At 35.6% G+C, this 22,820-nt stretch overlaps 1 protein-coding gene and 3 long non-coding RNA genes across 5 annotated transcripts; 2 read left to right on the top strand and 2 right to left on the bottom strand.

The window, feature by feature from the left end:
* The first annotated feature begins 2,270 nt into the window (after positions 1 to 2,270).
* Positions 2,271 to 3,932, top strand: LOC149943387 (uncharacterized). Its single transcript, XM_090174861.1, has 2 exons — positions 2,271 to 2,473; positions 3,661 to 3,932. Exons 1-2 carry the CDS (start codon positions 2,356 to 2,358, stop codon positions 3,867 to 3,869), a joined length of 327 nt encoding a protein of 108 aa, XP_090030987.1. The 5' UTR covers positions 2,271 to 2,355; the 3' UTR covers positions 3,870 to 3,932.
* Positions 3,933 to 11,418: 7,486 nt separating this feature from the next.
* Positions 11,419 to 12,105, top strand: LOC149943386 (uncharacterized). The gene is made up of 4 exons (XR_016481040.1): positions 11,419 to 11,526; positions 11,593 to 11,662; positions 11,730 to 11,882; positions 11,942 to 12,105. It is a non-coding gene; the product is annotated as an uncharacterized LOC149943386 (long non-coding RNA).
* Positions 12,106 to 13,390: 1,285 nt separating this feature from the next.
* Positions 13,391 to 14,254, bottom strand: LOC149943385 (uncharacterized). Of its 2 annotated transcripts, none has more exons than XR_016481033.1 (3): positions 13,901 to 14,254; positions 13,710 to 13,841; positions 13,391 to 13,636 (listed from the first exon to the last, which is right to left on the bottom strand). It is a non-coding gene; the product is annotated as an uncharacterized LOC149943385 (long non-coding RNA). The 2 variants fall into 2 exon arrangements; XR_016481032.1 differs by having other exon boundaries at positions 13,391 to 13,633.
* A 1,973-nt stretch (positions 14,255 to 16,227) lies between these two features.
* Positions 16,228 to 17,028, bottom strand: LOC149943384 (uncharacterized). Its single transcript, XR_016481002.1, has 3 exons — positions 16,970 to 17,028; positions 16,422 to 16,522; positions 16,228 to 16,283 (listed from the first exon to the last, which is right to left on the bottom strand). It is a non-coding gene; the product is annotated as an uncharacterized LOC149943384 (long non-coding RNA).
* Between the last annotated feature and the right edge of the window lie 5,792 nt (positions 17,029 to 22,820).

The raw sequence follows: 22,820 nt of genomic DNA, 5'->3' as shown, positions 1-22,820 counted from the left end.
TATCATGACTTGGACCCCCCCTCGAGCCCTGAAAACATTTTCAAGTTATCATGACTTGGACCCCCCCTCGAGCCCTGAAAACATTTTCAAGTTATCATGACTTGCACCCCCCCCTCGAGCCCTGAAAACATTTTCAAGTTATCATGACTTGCACCCCCCCCTCGAGCCCTGAAAACATTTTCAAGTTATCATGACTTGCATCCCCCCTCGAGCCCTGAAAACATTTTCAAGTTATCATGACTTGCACCCCCCCTCGAGCCCTGAAAACAGTTTCAAGTTATCATGACTTGAACCCCCCCCCTCGAGCCCTGAAAACATTTTCAAGTTATCATGACTTGCCAACTCTTCAAAGCTTTGGGGGAGGGAGTACCCCCCCCCCTCAAAGGTACTCCCTGAGCGCATGGACTTTTCACTGATCTCGAATCCTGCGATTTTGTGCTATGTTATGAAAATAAATAACACGGTTTACGATTGTTGATGGTCGATGGAAAGGCAACGTCGTAACCTGGCCCCTACAAAAAATATATACGGTTTTTTATATACCGACGTTTTGGATTCGTCACTTAAATTGGTTTTTAACAAGCGGTTAGAAAAGTCATTTAATGTTTTTCATTCTATAGGCCCTACAAGCTCTATTGAAATCTGAAAATGATTTACAAAATTACAACTTGACAGAGTGATTGGGAAAATATCGGGTGTTTGGTGACTATATTAAATGTAGGGTTTTGGTATAATGCAGTTGGTCCCAAATTGCTCTGACCAGGCGTTTATATCAAAGTATTTTGGTGATTGGAAATTTGTTTTAAATCCAAAATTTCGGAAATAAAATATCAAAACTCGTGAGATATTATCTGAACGGTAGGTGATGGGAGACAAATTCAACGAGAAAGTTACATGTATAGAGCTTACTTAAATACGTGCAAATAAAGTTGGTTCGATAAAAAAAGACTAATTTTTCAGTTAGTTATGAAGTCGTGAAACAAAAAAGTTTTTTTTTTGCAAGAGGCAACATGGCTTTACCGGAGTTTAAATAGTAAAGCAAGTGGCCGGGCACAGGGAGGAAAGAGAAAAAAAGGGACAGGATTGATATTTAAGGTGTCTCTGGCCCCCACTTTTTCACGGCCAAGGGTGGGATAAATTTAAGGATATTCGCGGTCAGGATGGTATTTCGCCCGACTAAAAATATAACATGGTATTTAAATTTTCGCGGTCAACATGGTATTTTGCGCCACCTATCAATTAGGTCTTCCAATCTATAACAATTATATAGTAGAAGTTTTAACGCAAGTGTTACGAGCTAGAGGATGGCGTAGATCGTAAAGGCGTGAGTTTATTAAAGCTCCAATATTTATTTTCCACATGAAATAAAAAGGCCTGACCATTTTCCAGGTAATTAAAAGAAACTCATCCGTTTTTATTATACTCTTTAGAAACTAATTAAACCCATCAATAAATTGTAGGAGATGACACAAATCAGAAGTTGGTAGAAAATAGAGAAACGTTTAATTGCAGGCCCTTTTCTTCTGGAAGGTTCTATAACGCAAAAGGGAAATTGAATGGTAATTTAGAAGTTTATTGTTTTTCTAGTAAAAAAAAATTGTTGATTATTCAAAATCTTGATAAGGCACATTCGGTTATTCAACAAAACCCCTTAGTCCTGTAGTGGTGGCTTGGGTATTAGCCTAGCTGATAATTATTATTATACGTATTGATATTGAAAAATATTTCTATGAGCATTTTATCGCGAAGTGTCTTTTTATTTTAGTACATCAATTATATCCATCGTTAAATTGGACTAATTTGAACACTTATGAAGCAAAATTATAGACTTAAGATAAGAACGAAAACCTAATGTCTTCTGATTGGAGAATCGCCTCCTAAGATACATTTACGAGTAAAAAGGGGCCCGCTAAATTGCAAACAAGGCAGACGTGGAGATACAATCAAAAGCTGCGTTTCACGAACATTACAATGTCTCGTCAATCACTAGTATTAATTACTGGATTATAGCAACTGTTGTTAGGTTAATAATGGCTCAGCATCGTACCTAGAATTGGCACTAATGCTTTACCAAAAATTATGGGAAAGGCTTATAGGAACAATGGGAATTTTTTAAATAATGTTCTTTCTTTAATTTTTTTTATTTGATAACATTTCATTTCCGATTATAGGCTGTATAAAACTCGTCGACAAAAGAATGAAAAACATTTAATTTATTAAAACGGTTTTCAATAATTTAAACAATTGCCACGTTGAATTTGGATTCAAAATTTTAAAATTCCGTTATACAAGTCATCGCATTGAAAAGGTACTTTTATTGGAAACTATCAGTTGTAAGTCTCCAGATTAAAAGGAATGACTTCGAACGTCGTCTTTCTCATCGTTGCTGTCACGTTTCTAACGTTCGCTCTTCGAAATGGAGACACTCATAAAGTTCTTCATCCTGAAGGTTCTCGAATTCCATTTGGATCCCGTAAGCATGTATATCTTCATATGCCTATTTGCGTATGCACCAATCCTTTTGTCCTCACACTCACCTATTTATTGACAAGGTAAGAGACCAGTGGTGTAAGAGCGTTTGAGAAGTTGGGAGGGGGCAAGCAGTTTAAAGCCTGTGGTTACTGTGGGGCAATCCCCTTGCGGTCAGTGGATCTCTTTAAAGAAAACCAATAACGGAAGTATCTTTCGTATTTCAAAATTTAATAAATGGGTTTAAGATGATCTTTAACACAGAAAAAAGAACGATTCCAGTTGGTTTCTTGTTTATTATCATACGAAACCAATGTTTTCTTAAAATTAAGGACCTTTAGTTAATATTATATCTATTTAGCCTCTAATAATTTTTTAAGTCAATTTGTAGTTTTGAACCGACCAAAAGGCTGAAGGGATAATTAAATTATTTGCTACTCCAGCCAAATATTTGGTACGGGCATGCCCCCACTCGCCTCTCCTGGTTCATATTTATGGTGGATCAATCAATTTTACATTTCTGAATGAAATGGAAAGTTTGCACGCTTCTGGTCAGAATAATTAAGAATGGCATAGAAATCTTTAACCAAACACTTGAAACTGGCATAGTTTTCATTTCCATGTGGCTCTACCAATTTTTATTTATTTTTGTAAGACTCGGCTGCCGCCATCTATTGAGCGAAATGAGAACTTCCACAAATACAAAATATTCCCAATTTCTAATGCTAAATATATTTTTGATAGGTTTTGGGCGCCCATACCTCCGAAACGAAGGACCCATGTTCATGAGACATTCATTGGGGCCCATAGAACACCCCTTTCAATTATTGACCTACGTAACCGTAACACCTGGTATATATTAAATATACATATTTTTAATAATATATATCGATTTTCTAAAACAATTACCTGGATCAAATATAAATTATACATAAATACGTGTACGTATCCCTATGCAGTAAGTTTTACATTTGACATAGTTAGGTTAAGAATGAATTTATTAATAGTTTAGGAGAGACGATTTTTATCGTTACTGCCAATCCCCCTCGTGCCCTAGCAGCACGCTAGTTTACCCCAACGAAATCATATCAGCTCCGGAATACTTCCATATTTAGGCGGTAAAATGTGAGCCGTAATTCGGTGTGCATATTCGTGGTTACTTATAGCCGTAAAATTTAATTATTTTGGCAGCGTGCAAGAAAGGAGAAGACAAACTGTGCGATGATCGGGCGTGCGTAGCCGGAAAAGCGTCCAGGTGCCGCTACGACCAGTATGACGCGACTCCGTACTGTACCTGCGAGTGCGACGCGCAAACGCAATGTGTAGATGGATGTTCATACCTTGGAAAGAAGCCTTCTTGTACCGAGGGAACAAGCCTTAACTCTTGTTTTTGTTACTGATGATAAAATAAATTAATCATGTTATAATCACGTTATTGGATAAAATAAATCACATAATAATCACGATTTTGAATAAAATGAGTCACATCAAATCACTTTTAAAAATACACGAATCACGTTAATTTAACTTTATGGAATTTAATCACGTTAAATCACTTTTTAGAGAGAAAAAAGAATAACGTTAAAATCACTTTTGGAAAATAAAGGAATCACCTGAGCATAACTTTTAAAATACATATATTAATCGCGTTAGTCACGTTTGAAACAAATAAGTGATATAGGCCTGGGTACGTTCGGTTACTCATTTTTAAAACAAGCGCTGAACTACCCATGTCTTTAGAAATTTCAGCGCTTACAATCGCTACGACAAAAGCTGTTGAACGGCCTCGGTGAATCGCGATTCTTCTTTGTCTTTAAAATGGCGGAAGAAATGGAAGAAATTAAACAAAGGCTTAACATTAATTTACTATTTAATAGGAAAACCAATTTAAAAATCATTATAAATTAAAAAATTTCGAAATCAGTCATTAATAAACAAACTGAGTAACTCTTCTCATCGCTGTCAGTTAATTTCGCCGCTACAACATCATTTTGCTCCGAAGACGCCATCCACCAAAATCGGGATAATTTACAAAATCGTGGCAGAAGCTCTATATTAAGAAACACCGCGCGCTTTACAGAATTCATCGGGCTTCTGAGCCGATGACTTCGATTCGTAAGCGCTGACAATCATTACGTCACAACCGGAAGTTCGAAAAGTCGATCATTAACTTTTATCCGCTCAGCGTTGGCTCCAATGATTAGTTACTGTACGTACCCAGGGAGGCTATTCTGTAATTGTCATTTGGATCGAGTCTGTCCAAATCATTTGGAATTTGGACAGGTGGCACCCCAAAGACAAAAATGCTTATTATGTACGTATAAATCCCAAATCATTTGGCCATACAAGTAGCCGGCCAAATGGGGGTGATTTCTCATTTAGGCGGTTTCTCCCCCCCCCCCCCCCCCTGATTTTCATTATTTTTTAAAAAATCATTTTTATTGTAAATCCCTTTTAAAGGGAAGAAGAAAGTTTTGTTGTTTTTTTTCGTTTCCTTCATATCTTTAATTTTTGTTGAAATGTTCAATAAAATCTATTCCCCCCGCATAACGGGTAAAATTGAAGAAAATCGATTTCTCGTAACTACAGAAGTTAATAAGAATAAGTAAGCCTACCATAAAATTAAAAAGTAAAACTAGTTAAAAACCAAGAATATATATCTAAATATGCAATTTAAATATATAAACCTATAAATTCACAGTCGTGAATATTGTTTGTGAATGTTAATTTAGAAATAAGATTGTGTTTTTCGTTTTGTGTCGCCCACAATCATATATTTGGTAATTTCCTATAATATAAATCAAATCTAATCAAAGATACCCAACTAATAGAAAATCCACCCAGAAGGTCAGATTGCACCATGAGGCGAGAGTTCTAAACAAGAACAAGCGTCCGACATTCCCCCCTTTTTCCACGCAAACTATGGGATGGCCGACCTAACCCCTGCCTTGCAGTGTGAAAGGTCAAATTCGGCTCTGGAAAAATTCTTCCAACATTCGTTGCCAAGGACAAAAACGATAAAATCGTCCAAATGGGTAGAAACAGAGACCCCTCCAATGGAAAGTAGCGGCGCCTTCCAAACCCCAGAGAAAGTATAACTAAAAGTAAAATCCACTACCAAGTATACACTTCCGACACCCGACTTCCACCCCCCAGGCGGAAGAGGAACAAATCCAGAGAGCGCATCGGAAACAAGAGAGTTTGAACAGAATCGGAACTAGGAGATACCCAAGGAAACAGTCGGAAAGATCAACCCCCAACCCAATCCTCGATGTCCCAAGAACGTAGTAAAATAAAAGAGGCATAATGCACCAAATTAACGGTTTACCCAAAAGAGACGAAATGCCAATCGCGTTTAATTTTCAAATTCATCCCTAAATAACGGAAAATTTGCCCCGTTATGGAAAAACTAAAGGCATCCCTCCAAATCCACCTGCCGTCGAAGCATCATCCCACTGACTAAGGACATTCCTGGGAACCGCGTCCCCTTCTTTATCGAGAAATGAAGTCGTCCACGTCGCTTTGCAATAACCCGATATTCGAAACACAAAGAGAAAGAGCCAGCAAAAAGAAGACCACATTCCCTGACAGTGAAACCGTAACGTTGAAAATCTCCTTAAAACCCTCCTCACTATTCCCTGAGGCGAAAAACTACGCCAATCCTCGACAAGTTAAATATTGAGTCTAGAACCCCTAAAAATCATTTTAAATCCCCAATGGTCCCTCTAATACCAAGTTAGAATGTTTTGCTAATTTCCTGTCCGAGAGCGATAAAACCCCCGTTTCGCGAATCCCGAACAATACCCCATTATTCTTGACAGTATAAAAACCAAACCCCTACACCATAACTGTACCTTAACCGATTTTCACCTTCTCCACACCAGTATAGTTTTAAATATCCCTAGTATATTTCGGTCAGGTATCCCGAGGATACCCCCGATTCATGTAAGAAATCCTGTTTCTAATTTTTCTTTTATTTTGCATTTTTTTGTTATTTTATAATATATCAATAAAAACATTTCAATAACGTTTCATTGAGTATCCTAATCACTGTCCGACATCATCTTTCTTTTACTAATTGCTGTGAACTGCCCCGTCGTAATAAACGAGGTTGGGAAGCGGTAATATAATGGCGCCACCGGATGGACTGTGATTAAAAGGGACTGATAAAATTTGTTGGTTGGAATGTTAATTGCTATTTCTACACCTCTGCCCCGTAAGATTCCATTATTACTTTATTTTGTCCTACAGAACGCGTATTATTTATAAATGTATGCTTATCCCCCGCGTACCATCGCGGCAAATTATCCTCAACTTTTAGTTGCCGTGACAAAACCCAACTGATACCCCCAGAACGTTTTTTTTGCACGTATTTCTGCATGTCTATTTTTCAATATTTATGTACACTCTGTTCGAAAAGTCTTGACGCGTTGTATTTTTAAAATTAAAGTGGGGATAATTTAATTTCTTTACGAGCTAGGAAAGGGTCGGATGAGCCCTACCATCGACATATTTCTACTTTGGCTAAAATCTATTGTTTGACCAATTATCGCCTAAAAACGCTAAATCGAAAAATATGCAAAAACTTAAGAGGTCGGTTATGCTAGTTTTAAACCTGATTTTCCTGTTTTTTAGGGTCAATTTGAATAGGAAAAGTGTCGGAATAAATCATTTTCACCCAATAGTTAAAAAGTTACAGCCGTGCAAAGATTTTACGACAATTGGGTTTAAACTAATAGCAAATTGAGTAACGCCGGCACATTGTTAAGCTAAGGTGTTAAAAGCGCGACATAATCACAAATCTGGCTTAACATATAATTGTTACATGCCATAAACGTCAGGAACTGATTATTCTACTATAGCTTATAAATATTAGAAACTATAAAGGTAAAAGATAAACCTAAAAAGGATAAAATATAAATGTAATTGGTATCTTGCGCGATTAAAAGGAAAATTCAAGTATTTTTTTTTAATTTCTGTAGATAATTACGGGTATTTAGATTTCAGGCAACGATATTTGATTTATGAAATAAATCTAAATGGTGAAAATTTTAGAAATAAATAGAAATAACGTATCCTACCCTGGAAATTGTTAATGACAAAAGCAACCTAACAACAAATTAAATAAGAGTGTCATTTGTATCCGCTATAATTATATACACCTGGTTTAGTCGTTCCTACGGTGCAATTTATCAAGGTGGTCAAGAACGTTTTACTACCGCTACCCTTCTAAAGAGGTTCTTAACAAGTATAAACCGCGTCGATCAATACTCAAATCATCATATCCGTGACGTGTGTGAAGACCGAGCAGCTACGCGTTAGCCTTTGGCGGTTTAATGTAAAAACCGTTTATATTTTTTACAACCCCTATCAGAAACTGATAGTAGAAATTAGAGAAAATAAAGATGTAAAATAAGCCTAATTTAGTGTTCGTACGGGGACCCCGACCCCGACCCCGACTGTCGCAAACTAAGTCGGGGTTTTCCATTTTTCGGGGTTATGTTTTTGTAGTGTAATTTTAAATTTTCGCGCCAACCACCCCGCTAAAATCCTAAAAATATATAAAATATATAGGTTCCTTCTCTCCCTTTTTTCGTGGGCGACAATAGAATGATCCGAATGACCTTCGGCTGATGCCGCTGAAGTAGTTCTCGCTCGACGCTTAACTCCGACTTGAGTAGCTTTTTTAAATTTTAGTTTCACTTTCATAATTTCCGTTGTTTCGGGCTCTCTCAGTCTCAGCTAAGGAGTTACAACGTTTGTAAATAACTTGTGAATTTATGAAACAACTTACTTAAACAATTGCCTAAGCTATAGAACTCTAGGCTCAGTAAAATTGGGTTATTTTTATAATTTTTCTATTCATAATAAACTCAAAGAATTTTCCATTCCTGACCCCGACCCCGACTTGTTTTTCGCGGGGTTAGACCCACCCCGACCCCGACCCCGACTTTATTTTGTCCCCGTACGAACACTAGCCTAATTAAAAAAAAACAAAATATTTTCTTGACGATAATACAATTATTTTCAGTAGTTAATCGATTTTATGTTGTTTATTTTCAATACACGTAAGGAATACTAGGTTGACTCCGCATTTGGGCACTTGGAAAACTCTCCCTATGACCAAATTATATTCAGGGAAAACCCCGCGAAACCGGTTTATTTTGTCATCATATTTATAGGCGTTTGAATGAAGGTAAGAGATAACGGTGCGGTTTGTTTAATTTTTATAAGTAGATATTAGGCCAGGTTTCAGAGTATTTGGATTTTGTCTAATGTATGACATTTTACATTTCTAAACATGTAGCAACGTTAATTGTTAATTTCCGTCCTTGTGGGCCGAGATATAGTAAGTTTTGAAGCAACAAAAAATTTCATAACTTATAGTTGCAAAATTTCTACTCAATACTGTATTATTCTGTAGAGCGCGACGCTAAGAAAAACTAAATTCAAATTTGAAACGCTGTTACCGTCTAGTGATTGTTTTCAGTTCTAAACATTTGAAGGATTTCGCCTTAAATATGTAGATTTCAGTTTTGGTGACATAGATAAAATCAGCTTGAACCAGAAGGTGTTTAAACAAGATAGCCCAGGCCATATAGGAGCCTCACCCCCACTTGTGTGCCGGATTGAATATAGAAGTGCAATCACGAGTTTTATATTCGAAGTTTCACCATAATGAGTTCTCTATAATTGGGATTGTTTTAACGCTTATCAATTTTAAGTATTTCGTTATTTGGCGAATTAGGTATAGTAACTTTCTTTTGTGATATTCAAAAAAGATTGTCCTATAAAAAAATACGTAACTTAGAAGTAACTTTAGATTTGGGGGTCGAGAAATTCCCACGATTAATAATAACGGCGTTGCTTTGATGTTGTAGTGAAATCACCGTTTTGCGTGGATATAGAAGTAACTTACGCATGTGGGGACTAAAAAAAACCTTTTAAGATTAATGTCAACGGCGCTGCTTTGGTGTAGTTTGATAGAAGTAAGTTTTACCAATAGAGCAACGTATCAATTAATTTTATTGAGTGCCTTTGTGTAAATATAACAGCCTCAATCTCTATAACTAGAGGGTTGAGGCTCAAAAAGATTTATAATTTTAAAAACACTTAATATGGAGTTGCATCTCCTCTCCCGCGAACACACTCTAATAATCGTCGACGGAATGAGTTGGTGAGTTTCCTAATGGAAGTTCGCGGGAACCAGGTTGGTGGCTTGCTGAATCATATTCGCCAGGTCCTCTTGTGATTCTGGGATTCGTTTTTCAATAAGTCTGGCCAATAAATCCCAATAATACTCTATCGGATATAAATCCGGAGAAATGGCCGCCCAATCCAATTCTTCTACGTGCTGGGTAACAACCCTTGCTTTATGACAAGGAAGTTGTCGTGCATAAAAATAAATCTAAAAGTAAAATTAGAAAAATTTTAGATGGAACATTTAAGCGTTATTAACACGAATCTACCAACCTGCCACCGTTCTCAATCCCGTAAATCGCTGCAGCAGAAGGGACCATTGCGGTGTCTAGAATCTCTATGTAACGTTGAGCATTCAGTCTACCTTGGACACGGTGCATTATTCCTGCCTGCCCATCGCCAATACAACTCCACACATTAACCGAGAAACGGCCACTGGTCTTAATTCGGTAGATCATCTCGGGTGCCGATCTTTCTCGTTTCCTTCTCGTCACCCAAACTGTCGGAGACGACGAAGAACTTTGAAAAGTCTAAGAAAAAACATCATGAATATTCAGAAATAAAGCCAATTGAAATTTAGTGACCTTTTCATCCGAAAAGAGAATAAAACGAGATAAATATTCCCTTGGTAATCTGAGAAGGTCCCTACACATGGCTAAGCGTATACGTCGATGTCGCCTGGTAAGAACTGGCTTACACAAAGAGCGGTATCACCTTAAGCCCGCAACCTTGAGTCTTCTCCAAACGGTGTTTGTAGACATTCTTAGCCCAAAATTCATCTCCCATCGCCTTTTCAGCTTTCTTAATGACAGGTGCTTATTGAGAGTGGCGTCTCTGGCTAGTAGGGATGCAACGGTTCCACTTTTTTGGACTATCTCGGTTCCGGTTACGGTTCCGGTTCTTAAAATTTTAATTTATCGGTTCCGGCTTCGGTTCCGGTTCTCAAAATTTAGAACCGATCGGTTCCGGTTCCTAAACGGTTCCTATACGGTTCCAGTGTGTTTAGTATTAATTAAAGTTAAATACACAAGCAATTCAAATGAAGTTAAAGAGAAATAATATCCACCACATTTATTTATTTAGAATATAAAATTTGTTTTTGATAAATTATATTTTAAAAATAGTAGCTTTCTCAGCGACGTAGCTATGGGTTCGGTGCCTTCCCGCGAAACTGTTTTTGGGGTCCCTTATAATTATTAGGGCCGAGTCGCGATTATCGCCATCCAGAGATAGGGCTAACATGTATCGCCTTCTACAATTAGATTTCACACGTACTTGCATGTTAAATATATAAAACGCTTAAAAATGGCCTTAAGCCCGAAGTGAAACGATTAAGAAGAAGCCTGGAGTTCAGACCCCCAAGTAGAAGGTTTAATAATATTAATTGCCCCTCCCAGCAAAACTCTAGGGAGGGGCATTGCCCACCTGGTCCCTACGCCCCGGCCTCATTTCATTGAAAAATATAAAGACAGGATTTCTAAGACTCGTTTTGATTTCAGTTGAGTATATCGTTCTAAATGGAGTCCATATTATTTCATTCAATAAGCATTGTCATTTGTGAAATGTAAGCAAATGCATAAGTTGAAACTTGAGATTTTCTAGACACAAACTACCCAGGCCAGCGATTATATTATGCAAATGAATTAGCCTTACCTTAAAAACTTTAAATTCAGAAACACAACTTAGTCATTAATTTACAAGGTTTAACGATCTGCTATTCGCTAACGAAAACTCCGGCAGCGCCCCCTATCCACACTGCGTGTAACTGTATAGTGGTGATCAGCATTCAGTAAATAGTGGTGTGCTACTGATGAGATGGTATTATATACGTTTTAACAGCGAATTAGTGTTTTCTTGGTAAGTAGGATTGAATGTCAAGTTTAAAGACATAATGTTTGGTTCTAATTATATACTGTCATTAAGATTTGAAGTCCTTTTGGATTTACTTAAAACATTGTGAGAGTAGGCCTTGGAGCAATATTGTCTCAAAAAGGTATGCTAACATTTAATTGGTATTCTATTATATTATCATATTTTAACCTTTATTTATTCCATAATAGTGAATCTCACCATGGTTCAAATTTGGAAATACATTGGGGAAAAGCCAAGAGCCTTAGAAGAAGGAGAACGGATGTTTAGAGAAAGCCCAAAAGGATCAAAATGGGATCAAAATGGAGGAAGTTGCCCGGGCCAATTTTTCGTGGCTTAAAAAAGTACAAGTATTGGAATATGGCCTCTTAATTAACTTAAATAATCAATTTCTAGCTTTTAGTCCAGATGGATTATACATGGAAAATGTAGAGATAAAATTACTCGAGATTAAGAAGAAAATATCAATTGAAGATGCTGTCGCTCAAAACAAATTTAACTCCTTGAAAATTGGAAAAGACGGAATTTAGTTACCAACTAACGATTGTAGAGGCTACTATGCACAAATTCAGCTTGGCCTTTGTGTTACACATAAAAACATGCTCATTTTTCTTGTATTCTCCCAAGGGCTATCTTTTAATTGATATTCAAAGAGACGAAGATTATTTGAAACAAAACATAGTCAAATTGTGCAATTTCTATTTCAAATTATATTTACCATTACTAGTCAAGAGTAAGTGATTTTTAAAACAAAAAAGTTCCTATTTTGTACTGTGCCAATTAGTATTATATATGAATTTGATCAATTAATGTTATAAATGAATTTTTACTTGAAGTCTTATTTATAATAAAAGATTTATAAACTTATTTGATAAAAATTAATAAAATAATCATCATCGTCATTAAATAAGATTTAAACTTAGTCATCAAATTTATCATCTGCTAGAATTGGTTTTAGTAAATTTACTAATCCACATATGACCTTCAGAATTTCGTCACAGTAGGGAACTAAATCAAGGTCAAATTTATCATTTAAAATTTTAAATAATTTGATTCTTTGAATGGTTATCTCCACGTGAACACGAGCGGATGCAATTTTTTGATTTTTTACACTTTCTTCCTTACTAAACTGTTATTTTTCTCAAAAATGGATTGATGTGTAGAGCTATGCCATTGGCCGAACATTCATCTTCAATAAGGAAGCCTAAATTTAAGTTGAATGAGTTTTAAAATATTTTTTTAACATATTACACTTTTATGCATACCTTTGTCAACCATAATTCCATCAATAAATTGTTCACAAAGATTTATGACCCCACTCTCAATGGTGACTTCCTTGTCACTTACTTTTCCACCCCAGGGGTCGCTAACGAGCGTGATCATGCCAGAAGGTGAAATTCCAATGAGAATTTTTATTGTGTGAGTTCCTTTATAATGGCTGTAGGTTGCCACTCAGTCGTGAAATGTGTTGGGCTTCATCATAGGTACTTCTGAGCAGTCCAACACAATGCGAGTATTATTAAACTCTTTAAAACATTTAGGAAAGTTACTTCTGATATTTTCCATATCCGGCCAAAAGATAAATTTCTTAAAAACTTCAGCAAGGGCACAAAGGGTTCTTTTGAAATATGTTGAAACTGTTCGATTCGAAATGACAAATAATGAAGCCAAAGCGTCAAATGTCAAATTTGACTTAAGCTTCATTAGGGTTAACAACACCCTATCTTTTACAGGCATTAGAAAATTAGAGAGCTTGCTCTGGTTTTCAAGCCCTAAAACCTCACTTGAAAGGCTTTCAAATAGTTCTTTCCCAATGCCAGTAAGAGATCAGCATTTTTCATTCCATTGCTTGAAATTCCAACTCTTGACCCAGCAAAATACTTTCCATGGTCCAAAGAAACTTGAACACCAATAGACGCATTCATTACTCTAGATGGTTTGTGAGATTGGTCCTTTCCTTGAGCTTCAGTTGTTACTTCAGATAGCATAGCTAAGTTTGATAATGACAAAACATTATCATCCGGAGCTGGTTCACTTGCGCTTTCAACAACTTTTGGAGCAATGGAATCTGTTATTGGTGATGTTGAACATAGAACTGCTTGATTTAAAATTAAATTTGTGTTATTATTCTATTTATTATTTCACAAAAGTTTACCATAAAATAAGAATACCTTTAGAACGCTTTACGTAACGTTGAGCTCGTTCTTTTAATCTAACTTCGGTTGATTCTTTAATTGGCTTACATGGCAATTTTTAGGAGGGAATGGCGTTACATTTCAAACGTCTTCTTACAGATCTACCATCTATTGATGAGTTTTTCGATTAATTTATTTAAAAAAAATTAATATTATTTGCATCTCACCATTTCTTTCCAAGAAGTCATCATCTGTAAAATGGGCGCTACAAATCTGAGCCCACTTACTAGGCCTTTTCCCCGACTTTATCTTTGTTAACCATACATTTAAAAGTTTCTTACAACTTGGGAATTTATTAAATGATAATCCTGGCTTTGGTTCTTCACTATTTTCTTCAGTTTTACGTTTTTTAAGCGCAGTATTATTGCAAAAAGGGACCGCACAACTTCTCCCACCTCTAGCGTTAATGTGAACCGCCATATTTCTTGGATTTGTTTTGATTTTGATCACCACTATACGCTGGAAAACCAAGCTGCAGGGGTAGCGACGGCAGCGCCACCTATACCCGTTTCGCTAGCGAATAAAACACGTGTCTCGATACTTTTCAAACTTCGGTATGCTACTTTCATTATGTGCGTTGTTTGGATATTTATGTGACGGTTATTGTGGTTGTATTTATAAAGTTTTGGGAGCGCCTGTTGAAACATGAAAAATATTTGAAGCAAGAAAAACATTAACTTGAGCTGACAGGAGAAAAAACTAAACGAGTCCTCGCGCGGTTGGACTGTACACAGTCCCATAGGTAATTTGGGGGCTCCTCGATGGAAGCCCCCCCCCCGCATTGCGTAGTCTGCCGGGGCGTTATTTACGCCACTGGCTTTTCTGCTGTTTCTCTTCTAAGTTGGTTGCGAAGGGATCAAAAATTACGATTGTACATTGCCCCACTAAAAAATTGTTCGGAAGGAACACTAGTAGCAGTAGACGATAAATATTTTATGTGGCCTTTTGCTACATTTGTGAAATTGTGTCAAGTTTTCCGACTGAAGAATATAAAACTAAAACTATCGCGGATTTCCGGATTATGCCAGTTTTTAAAGCAAATATTTGGAGGACGAGCCCATATTAATTGAGAATACGTAAGTGGGTGTCAGTTGACAGTTACGTAAAAACCCACATAGAGTTATCTGAGATAGGATAAAGATGAGCTTATATTAAAAACTAATAGTAAATTAGGAAGTTTAATTACTAAATTTCAACATGCGCTAAATGTTGGTAAATAAAGTTGTAGAACCGTTTAAAAACCGTTTAAAACAATGTAAAACTCGGTTCCGGTCCCGGTTTCGGTTATCATTTTTTTACAAATATCGGTTCCGGTTCCGGATACGGTTATCAAATATTTATATTATCGGTTCCGGTTTCGGTTTCGGTTCCGGTTCCTAGAATTTACTCGGTTCTTCACGGTTCCGGTTATCCGTTGCATCCCTACTGGCTAGAGTCCTATTCACTCGGTAATTGGTTAAACGAGGTCGCCCACTCCATTATATTTTTTAGTTATGGTAATGATTAAATTAAATACAAAATAAATTACCTTTACAGTGCCATGGGTACGGAACCTTTGATAAGTTCTCTGCGCAACCCTTACGGAACAACCAACGACATTGGCAATTATGGTCCAATTTTCCCCTCGCTCTCTCAGCTCAATTACTCGTAAACGTTGTCGCTCACTTTAACGGCCGGGCATCTTACTTCAATAAGTATTAATCGAAGCTAACCGCCTTTGCAACGCGAACGAATTTTTATAAACCGAATTTTTAGACGTTGGAAATTGTAATATCAATCACTGTAGGGGGTATTTATACTTTTTCCCCCAAAACGATGTAATTCAGAAGTTCCATCCCCTTAAAATATGAAATTTAAAATATATTTTGAGTTCTACAAATTTTACGTCAATTTTTAAATTGTATCTTTAATCCGCGAAAACTGCGGATATACTATTTTAGTGTATTTTTATATTAGCTCGGTGAAACTAAGTAAATTTTTGGCCATACACAAATTTAAAAGAATAAAAACATTTAACTAGATGACTGAAGGTAGACAACGTAAAGACAGATATCTACGCGCTTCTCTGAGAGAAAAAAACTTATTTCTATGTTTGTGGTCTCGTCGGTTACCGAAAGCCGTAGGCTAGATAAAAAAGGGTACTTCGTATTATACGATATATTTGTAAGTTTTTCAGAATGAAAGTAGCTTCTTGTTACGATTAATAATTAATTAATAATTTAAATAAAATTATGCCATTTATGGTTTTAACCTAATTTTATCGAATTTCGTATATAGTAAATAAATTTACTTGCTCTTCGTTACTTATATTTTTGCTACTGAGCATTTTAAATTAAAATCATTTATTATATTTAAAAAGTACAATTTTTTGTATTGTAAATCCTGATCGGACGATTCCTGTAATGAATTTAATAGCTTATCTGACTTCCTTTTTTTTGGCTTTTTCCTTTTGCTTCATTCTACCGTTTGCTTGTTTTAACCACTCTTTTATGGCATCCTCTATCTCTTTTTCTGGCGTTGTCTGGCACAGGTGGCTTTCTCGTACGGCACCTTTATAAAATTGTATAATTAAATTACTAATTAGATAATTTTTAAATGATAATTTTCATATATACTGTGTAAATAATAACCCACCAGCCACTACATCTTTTATTTTAGAAATTTAAAAGAACGTTTATTCTTCCTCACCCAGTTAAAGCCTGGGCGAAGACATCACTCAGCACATGCAAGAGAATTCTTCGGGTGACATCTATTACACGTTTTCCACCTAGGCCACCCAAGAATGAAATCTAAAAAAAAATTAATATGGCCCCGATCAAATATATAAACGTATGAAATTTTACAAATGTAAGATGATTTGGTTTTTCTTAAAGGGAATATAACCTGCAAAGCAACCTTTATCGAAGACCCCTTCAATTTTCCAAACTTCCCTGTATAGTGGCGCCAAACATTTCTAAAGCCAAAGGCAAGATCGGCCAGAGCTGCAAACGTTGGTGTTCCACACCAAATACCTGAGGTTTTATTCCCTTTAAGCTTGTAAATTAACAACGGGCAAGTTCAAGTTGTCCACGTGAAACTTCGTGTATGTAGGAGTTTTTTGCACAAAAAGTCCATTAACTATGCGAGCGGTGGCATTATTTTGAGCTTTCAGGTTCTCCATTTCTCGAAATAGTTTTTCAGAAACGGAAATGGTTAAGCTATAGGAAACACTCGTAACTATTATTATAAAAACTTACCATTTTTAATAAGTCTGATTACATCAGATTGACCACTATTATCTTCTCTTCTTCCGTTTAATAGAACAAGGCAAAGAAACCTAAAATAATACGAAAAATTATTCCAAGCCATGCCGGATCCAAAAGTAAAAGTATCTAATTTGTTTGTTTAAAGAAAGCTAAAAAATACGCAATCAAATTAGTTTCAAAATATATTATGTATACTGGTCAATTATAGCTGAAATTTATATTAACTTAACATAAAGCTAAGTGAAATTTATTATATAATATAAAAAAACCCCTATGCAAAACCTTCGTTTAATTAAATTCAGTTTTCTTTAATGGCTAATTCTTTGGTCTAAATCGGACAAAATTTTATAATTCAAACCAAAACGAAGAAAATGAAAAAAGCAGTTTTGCTTCAAACAATAAAACTATATCTATAGTCATCATTTAAAATAAATTAATGGCGAAAATTTATTAAGGAATTTACTATTTAAAAATTCAAGTAACTTAAATATTAGATATATATTAAACTTATTATTTACCATGGTGAATATTAGTAGAAATTATGTTTAATTCAGAGAAAACGGCATGGTATTAGAAGATAAAACTTATTTTATACAAGACGTTTCGAGCCGAGACTCTTCTTCAGTCGTTCGTTAGTTTTAATTTGATTTAAAATTTTACCACGCGCCATATTCAAGTTCTAATATCACGCGAGCAGAAGGTCAGCGTGTTTAAAAATAAACAAAAGTTTTACTGATTTTAACAATTTACGTGTGTAATAGAATCAATGTAACCGATAAATCCAAAGTATATGTAAGTCAGTGTGAATTATTAAAATATAAATATAAAATAAAATAAAATTTTAAATCACAATATTACCCCAATTAGTTACTTCTTGACATCCTTTATCTAAATTTAAATTACCTAGTTTACGAATATACAATCCTTCATAGAATTTTCTTTTGTACCAATTGGTTTCCCGTTTTAAAATTTTGTAATCATCCCATTTAATAGAGTGGTTTAACGTAGACCAAATATGTTTTGAAATTCCGTTATTCATATCGCCCTTAGCCACGCAGGATTTATGTTCACGTATCCTGTCTAAAATGGAACGTTTTGTTTCACCAATATACGTTTTTCCACATGAGCAAGGGATTTCATAAATAACGCCTCGAATGGCGGAATCTTCTATTTTAGGTTTTAAATGAGAAATTTGATTTTTTAGTATATTAGTGGTTTTTGATACTAAGTTTATTTTATAATTTTTCAAAATAAGTTTAAGTTTCTCTGTGGTTTTAGGTATATAGGGTAAAACTAAAACCTCCTCTTTAGGTTTACTTTTCATATCAGAAGGCATGCTGATTAAGTTTCTGTCAAATATGGTTTCTATAAGTGTTTTTGGATAATCTGATTCAATTAACTGATTTTTAATTTTTAATTTATCCGCAATTGGGTTATCAGATATGGATTCAATATGGTGTTTTAAACCTTTTACGACTGATGTTTTTACATGGTTGGGGTGGTTTGAATTAAAGTTTAAAAAGGTTTTTGAATGAGTAGGCTTTTGGAATAATGAAAAGGTTAGTTTACCATTAACATTTTTAATAAATAGGTCTAAAAAAGGAATTTCGTGGTTAACTTCTAGTTCAAGAGTGAAGTGAATAGAGTTATGTAAATTATTTAAATCATTGTGAAAAGTCGTTAATGAATCCAAGTCTCCCTTCCATACAAAAAATATATCATCCATAAGAGAGAAGGGTGTCTATCTGGTGATTGAGAATTTCATTCTCAATCACCAAATAGACACAAAGCTGTAGCTTGGCTCCCGCCGTTCACCCGCGCCTCTCCCGTTCCTCCCCCACCCGCGCCTCTCTCTCAATCACCAGAATTTCTAATCACCAGAATTTCTAATCACCAGAATTTCTATTCACCAGATTCTCCCGTTCACGGGTTGCTTTCCCCCCAACCCCCATTCACTGGATACTTTATCTCTCGTTCACCAGCTCCTTTCCCCCATTGCTTTCACCCCTTCTAATCACCAGTTGCTTTCCCCCATCCCCATTCTCCAGAATTTGTTTTCCTCGCGCGGATATCTGGAGATTAGATTTTTTACCCGTTTGCTTATCGCTTCTGAACTCCTTAATTTCTAATCTCTAGGCAATAATAACAAGTTATTTTCAATTTAATTAATTTCCAATTTTATTTTACTTTTAATTACATGATTGCGTAAAACAGGTTCTAATATTAGACCGACATTATAAATAACGCTTTTAAATCGCATTTTATCAATATAAAAAAAATTAACTCGATCTTCGTAAGGAATATGTACAATTTCATTTAATGGGCTGAAACGAACTACCTTCTGCAAGTGCGGATTGTATAAATAATTTTAATAAAAGTTCTACCTCACCACGTCTGACCGGAATAGATATGAAATCGTCATCCTCCAGTGCCGCTGCCCTTGGTGGTGCCGGGATCTCCCATTCTTGCGAAAGGTACTTTTTTTCCGATGGTGAATTATCCCTCGACGGACAGTGTGGAAAGAATCTAGCATGTTCCCATTCTGGTACGTCTCCTGATTCCCATCCTTCTAATACGCCATGGCACTTGTAACATCGTACTTCATCGCCCCGCTGAATATAGTAGAATCCAGCCTTCGCTAGTTGTTCCTTAGTAACGTGGGGGTTTCTCCAGTGACGAAAAGTTTCAAGTCGATACGCTTCGATGTCCATACTGTAAACTGATAGTTTCTATAAGCTATTGTCAACATTCTTAAGCCTAATTGGTTAAGCCTAAATTTCAATAAATGTTTTTTCTATTTATTTTGGTTAGACTCTAAGACTATTTGACTAGAATCTAAGTCTATTTACTTCAATTTAAACAAGGCCTAATTTCCCTCTACAGTAAAATAATAAAGTCACTTACTTTTACGGAAATCCTTAAGCCTTTGCCAGTAAATAGAGTCGAGAAGGCGGGGTACGGAGCGCGAAAATCTACGTGTCTCTTCTCGATGAGGTCCAGGAACTAAAAGAACGCTGAGTCGTATATCTAGAGATCAAATAACACTCGAAACTTCAAGTAAATCCTGATTTCTCATTGGCTGAAACCAATTGACGTCACGGGAGAATGTAAAATGTAACCAAAAATAGAGGTTACTGCTCATCGGTTAGCGAAAAAAATTCGTCACGTGTTAAATTAGGCAAATTAGAATAGCTGAAAATACATTGCGCTTACTTCGCACTAATTTACTTCTGATACAACTTTGATAAAAATTAATCCTGTTTCGGGGGGAACCCCCAGGAGGAAATCTTAGAGACTATTAACTCGGTAGAATACACTATTTTAGCAATTGCAATTGCATATAATCCTTGTTATTGTAATGTTTGATATATACTGAAATGATTATTGTTGGATAGGAAAATAAAAGAATCGTGATAAATGTTAATTTTTTTATTATAAAATAATTGGGACGATGAGTAGTATCCTACTGGAATGTATTTCGCCCTCATCGTCCCAATATAATTGATGTTCCCAGACTTGAAGAAGCTTCCTGGGCTCTCCAACCTCAAAGCTAACAGAACAATACATAAAATTTTAATTTTAGTACAGTATAAATAATTCGTGAAATTTAATTTATTACCTTATTCTAATCTCAAATTTAATTGTATCATCGCTCGCGCTTTGCATTACAATTCCCTTCAATTCTTCAATTCTACATGAAGAAAATTAAAATCTAAAATTTTTGTTCTAAAAGTTATTTAAATCTTAAAATAATATTTACCTCATTTTTGATTTCAATTTAGTTTTTGCTCCAAGCAAAGAAAAAGGTTGGAATAATTTGTTCTAATTGATTTACTCCCTTTTTATACCATTTTCCATCCCCACCAATTCCTAGCCCCTATATCCTATCTCCTTCTTTTCCGTGATGAAATCTAAGTTAGTGATTGAGTGTGGAATCTATTCAGTGTGTAAATAAGTGGGTAAAGTCTGTAAATTTTTCCATTGGTTAAATAGTGTTCGTAGATAATTAATTTCGTGAGACTGGGAATTTCCACCATCTTCCTCTTAGCGTACGTCACGAGAAGATGGTTTAGGTTCGTGCAAAGTCTAACAAATTTACAGATAAGAGTCCGCATTGTAGTACGTTCTTGCATTGGACTGGTTGACTTAACGAAATTCTGGAAAAAAAGGGTAAGCGATTTTCAATAAAGAGTCTTTTTTTTGTTACGTTTTTTAAAGTATTTATTAAGAGTGAAAAAAGTTACATAGGAAAAATTGTTTACAATTGTTTTTTTCGCGTACATGAGTTTATATTATTAAATAAAATGGCAGAGTCAAATTTCAATCTTTTTTTATCATTACAAGACCCAAAGCTAACTAAATCCCTGTTAAATTATCTAAGGCAATGTTTTTTTCACCAATTTTATTTTGCGTGTACTAAAGATATTTTGTTAATGACGGGTAGAAAACATATTTCAATGGTTCAAGACGGTAACAGATTTCAATGACTTTTAGAAAGTACTTTAAATAGAACGTACAGGAATAATGCAATAATATATTTCTACCAATGTTTTGTTTTCATGCTAGATTGCGTAAACCACCCACGTTGTCCTAACTAGTTTACCAATACTTTCTGATTCTATTTTAATTTTTTTGTTTTTGGATGGTTTATTTTATTCGAAAGTAAATGGTTTGGCACTCATAGAAGTGCGCGCATGTTTTCGAGAGAGGTCGGGTCATATCTCTAAAAGATACCAGATAGCGTGGGAATATATTGTTTTATCCTCTGGAACCGGATTTTTTCCAGTCAGTCACCATACCTCTCTCTCTAGCTAATGGATTCGCTAAATTCGATGTGATGATTTTTCTAGCATGATTTGCGAAAGATAAAAATATCTTGCTGTCGTTTTTTTCCCAATTTTTGGAAAACTTTTGGTAGTACGTTTTTGTACTCTGTCCTTTAGTTCTATGCAAAATATACATTACGCAATATTCGCCGCAAACGTTACTAGTTAGTCCTTGCAATCGTCTTTTGCTAAATGTCCACGTCTTACACATTGAATTTAAATATTTTCTGATTGTGGGTAAAAATGGGGGAAGCCCTATTGAATCAAAATAGAATCCCCGTTTTCGGCCATCGACGTAGACGCAAATCCAATGAGAACCTGTTTCGCCCCTTTTATCAAAATTAATGATAAGCGATTGCGGATATTTCACCATGGGTTTAAATTATCTGAAGAAAACACGCCTAAAAAGTTCGGTGTTTTATACAGTGCCTGAGATAAGTCCACGTTTGTCGTAGTCATTTTAATAGTCTCGAATAATGTTCCTATTTTTATCTATCTGTAAACAAGATTGAAATTCAGCGTACACGATAACGACCGTAGAATCTTTTAAAGGGGTACCAAATCCTAAATCTAAACGTAGTTGCCCTCTCTTTACGGCGTTCCAAAACGTGACGTCACTGGCCGAATTGTCGGGGGTTAAATCAAAAGCATATAGGGCAAAGCCTAGAGGAAAGTGAGCCAGCGCAATGTGATTTCCCTCGTCTTGGTAGAGTATCCCAGATCCCGAGAATAGCGAATGATAGGCCAGCGTAAATTGTTTACTATTAAAATTAGGGGTCAACGCTTTCGAAGGGATTTGTTCGTTATCAACGTATAGAGCCAGATAATTTAGGTCGAAATTTTCAAAATTATAAGGATTAGACTTAACGGAGCCCTTATACGCTTTGTTGGTGGCTAAACCAATAATGACTCTGTTGGGCATCGGACCTAAGAATATATTGTCAAAACTATCGTTCTGAATAGAACTAGCTAATGTTTTAACTTTAATTTCAGTACGAGTAAAGGGGTATTTGGCA

The sequence above is a fragment of the Leiobunum rupestre genome, chromosome 5 (assembly GCF_980474605.1).
Source record: "Leiobunum rupestre chromosome 5, qqLeiRupe1.1.hap1, whole genome shotgun sequence".
Taxonomy (NCBI): Eukaryota; Metazoa; Arthropoda; class Arachnida; order Opiliones; family Sclerosomatidae; genus Leiobunum; species Leiobunum rupestre.
The sequence above is the reverse complement of the archived record's forward strand: the minus strand, read 5'-3'. Positions and strand labels throughout refer to the sequence as shown.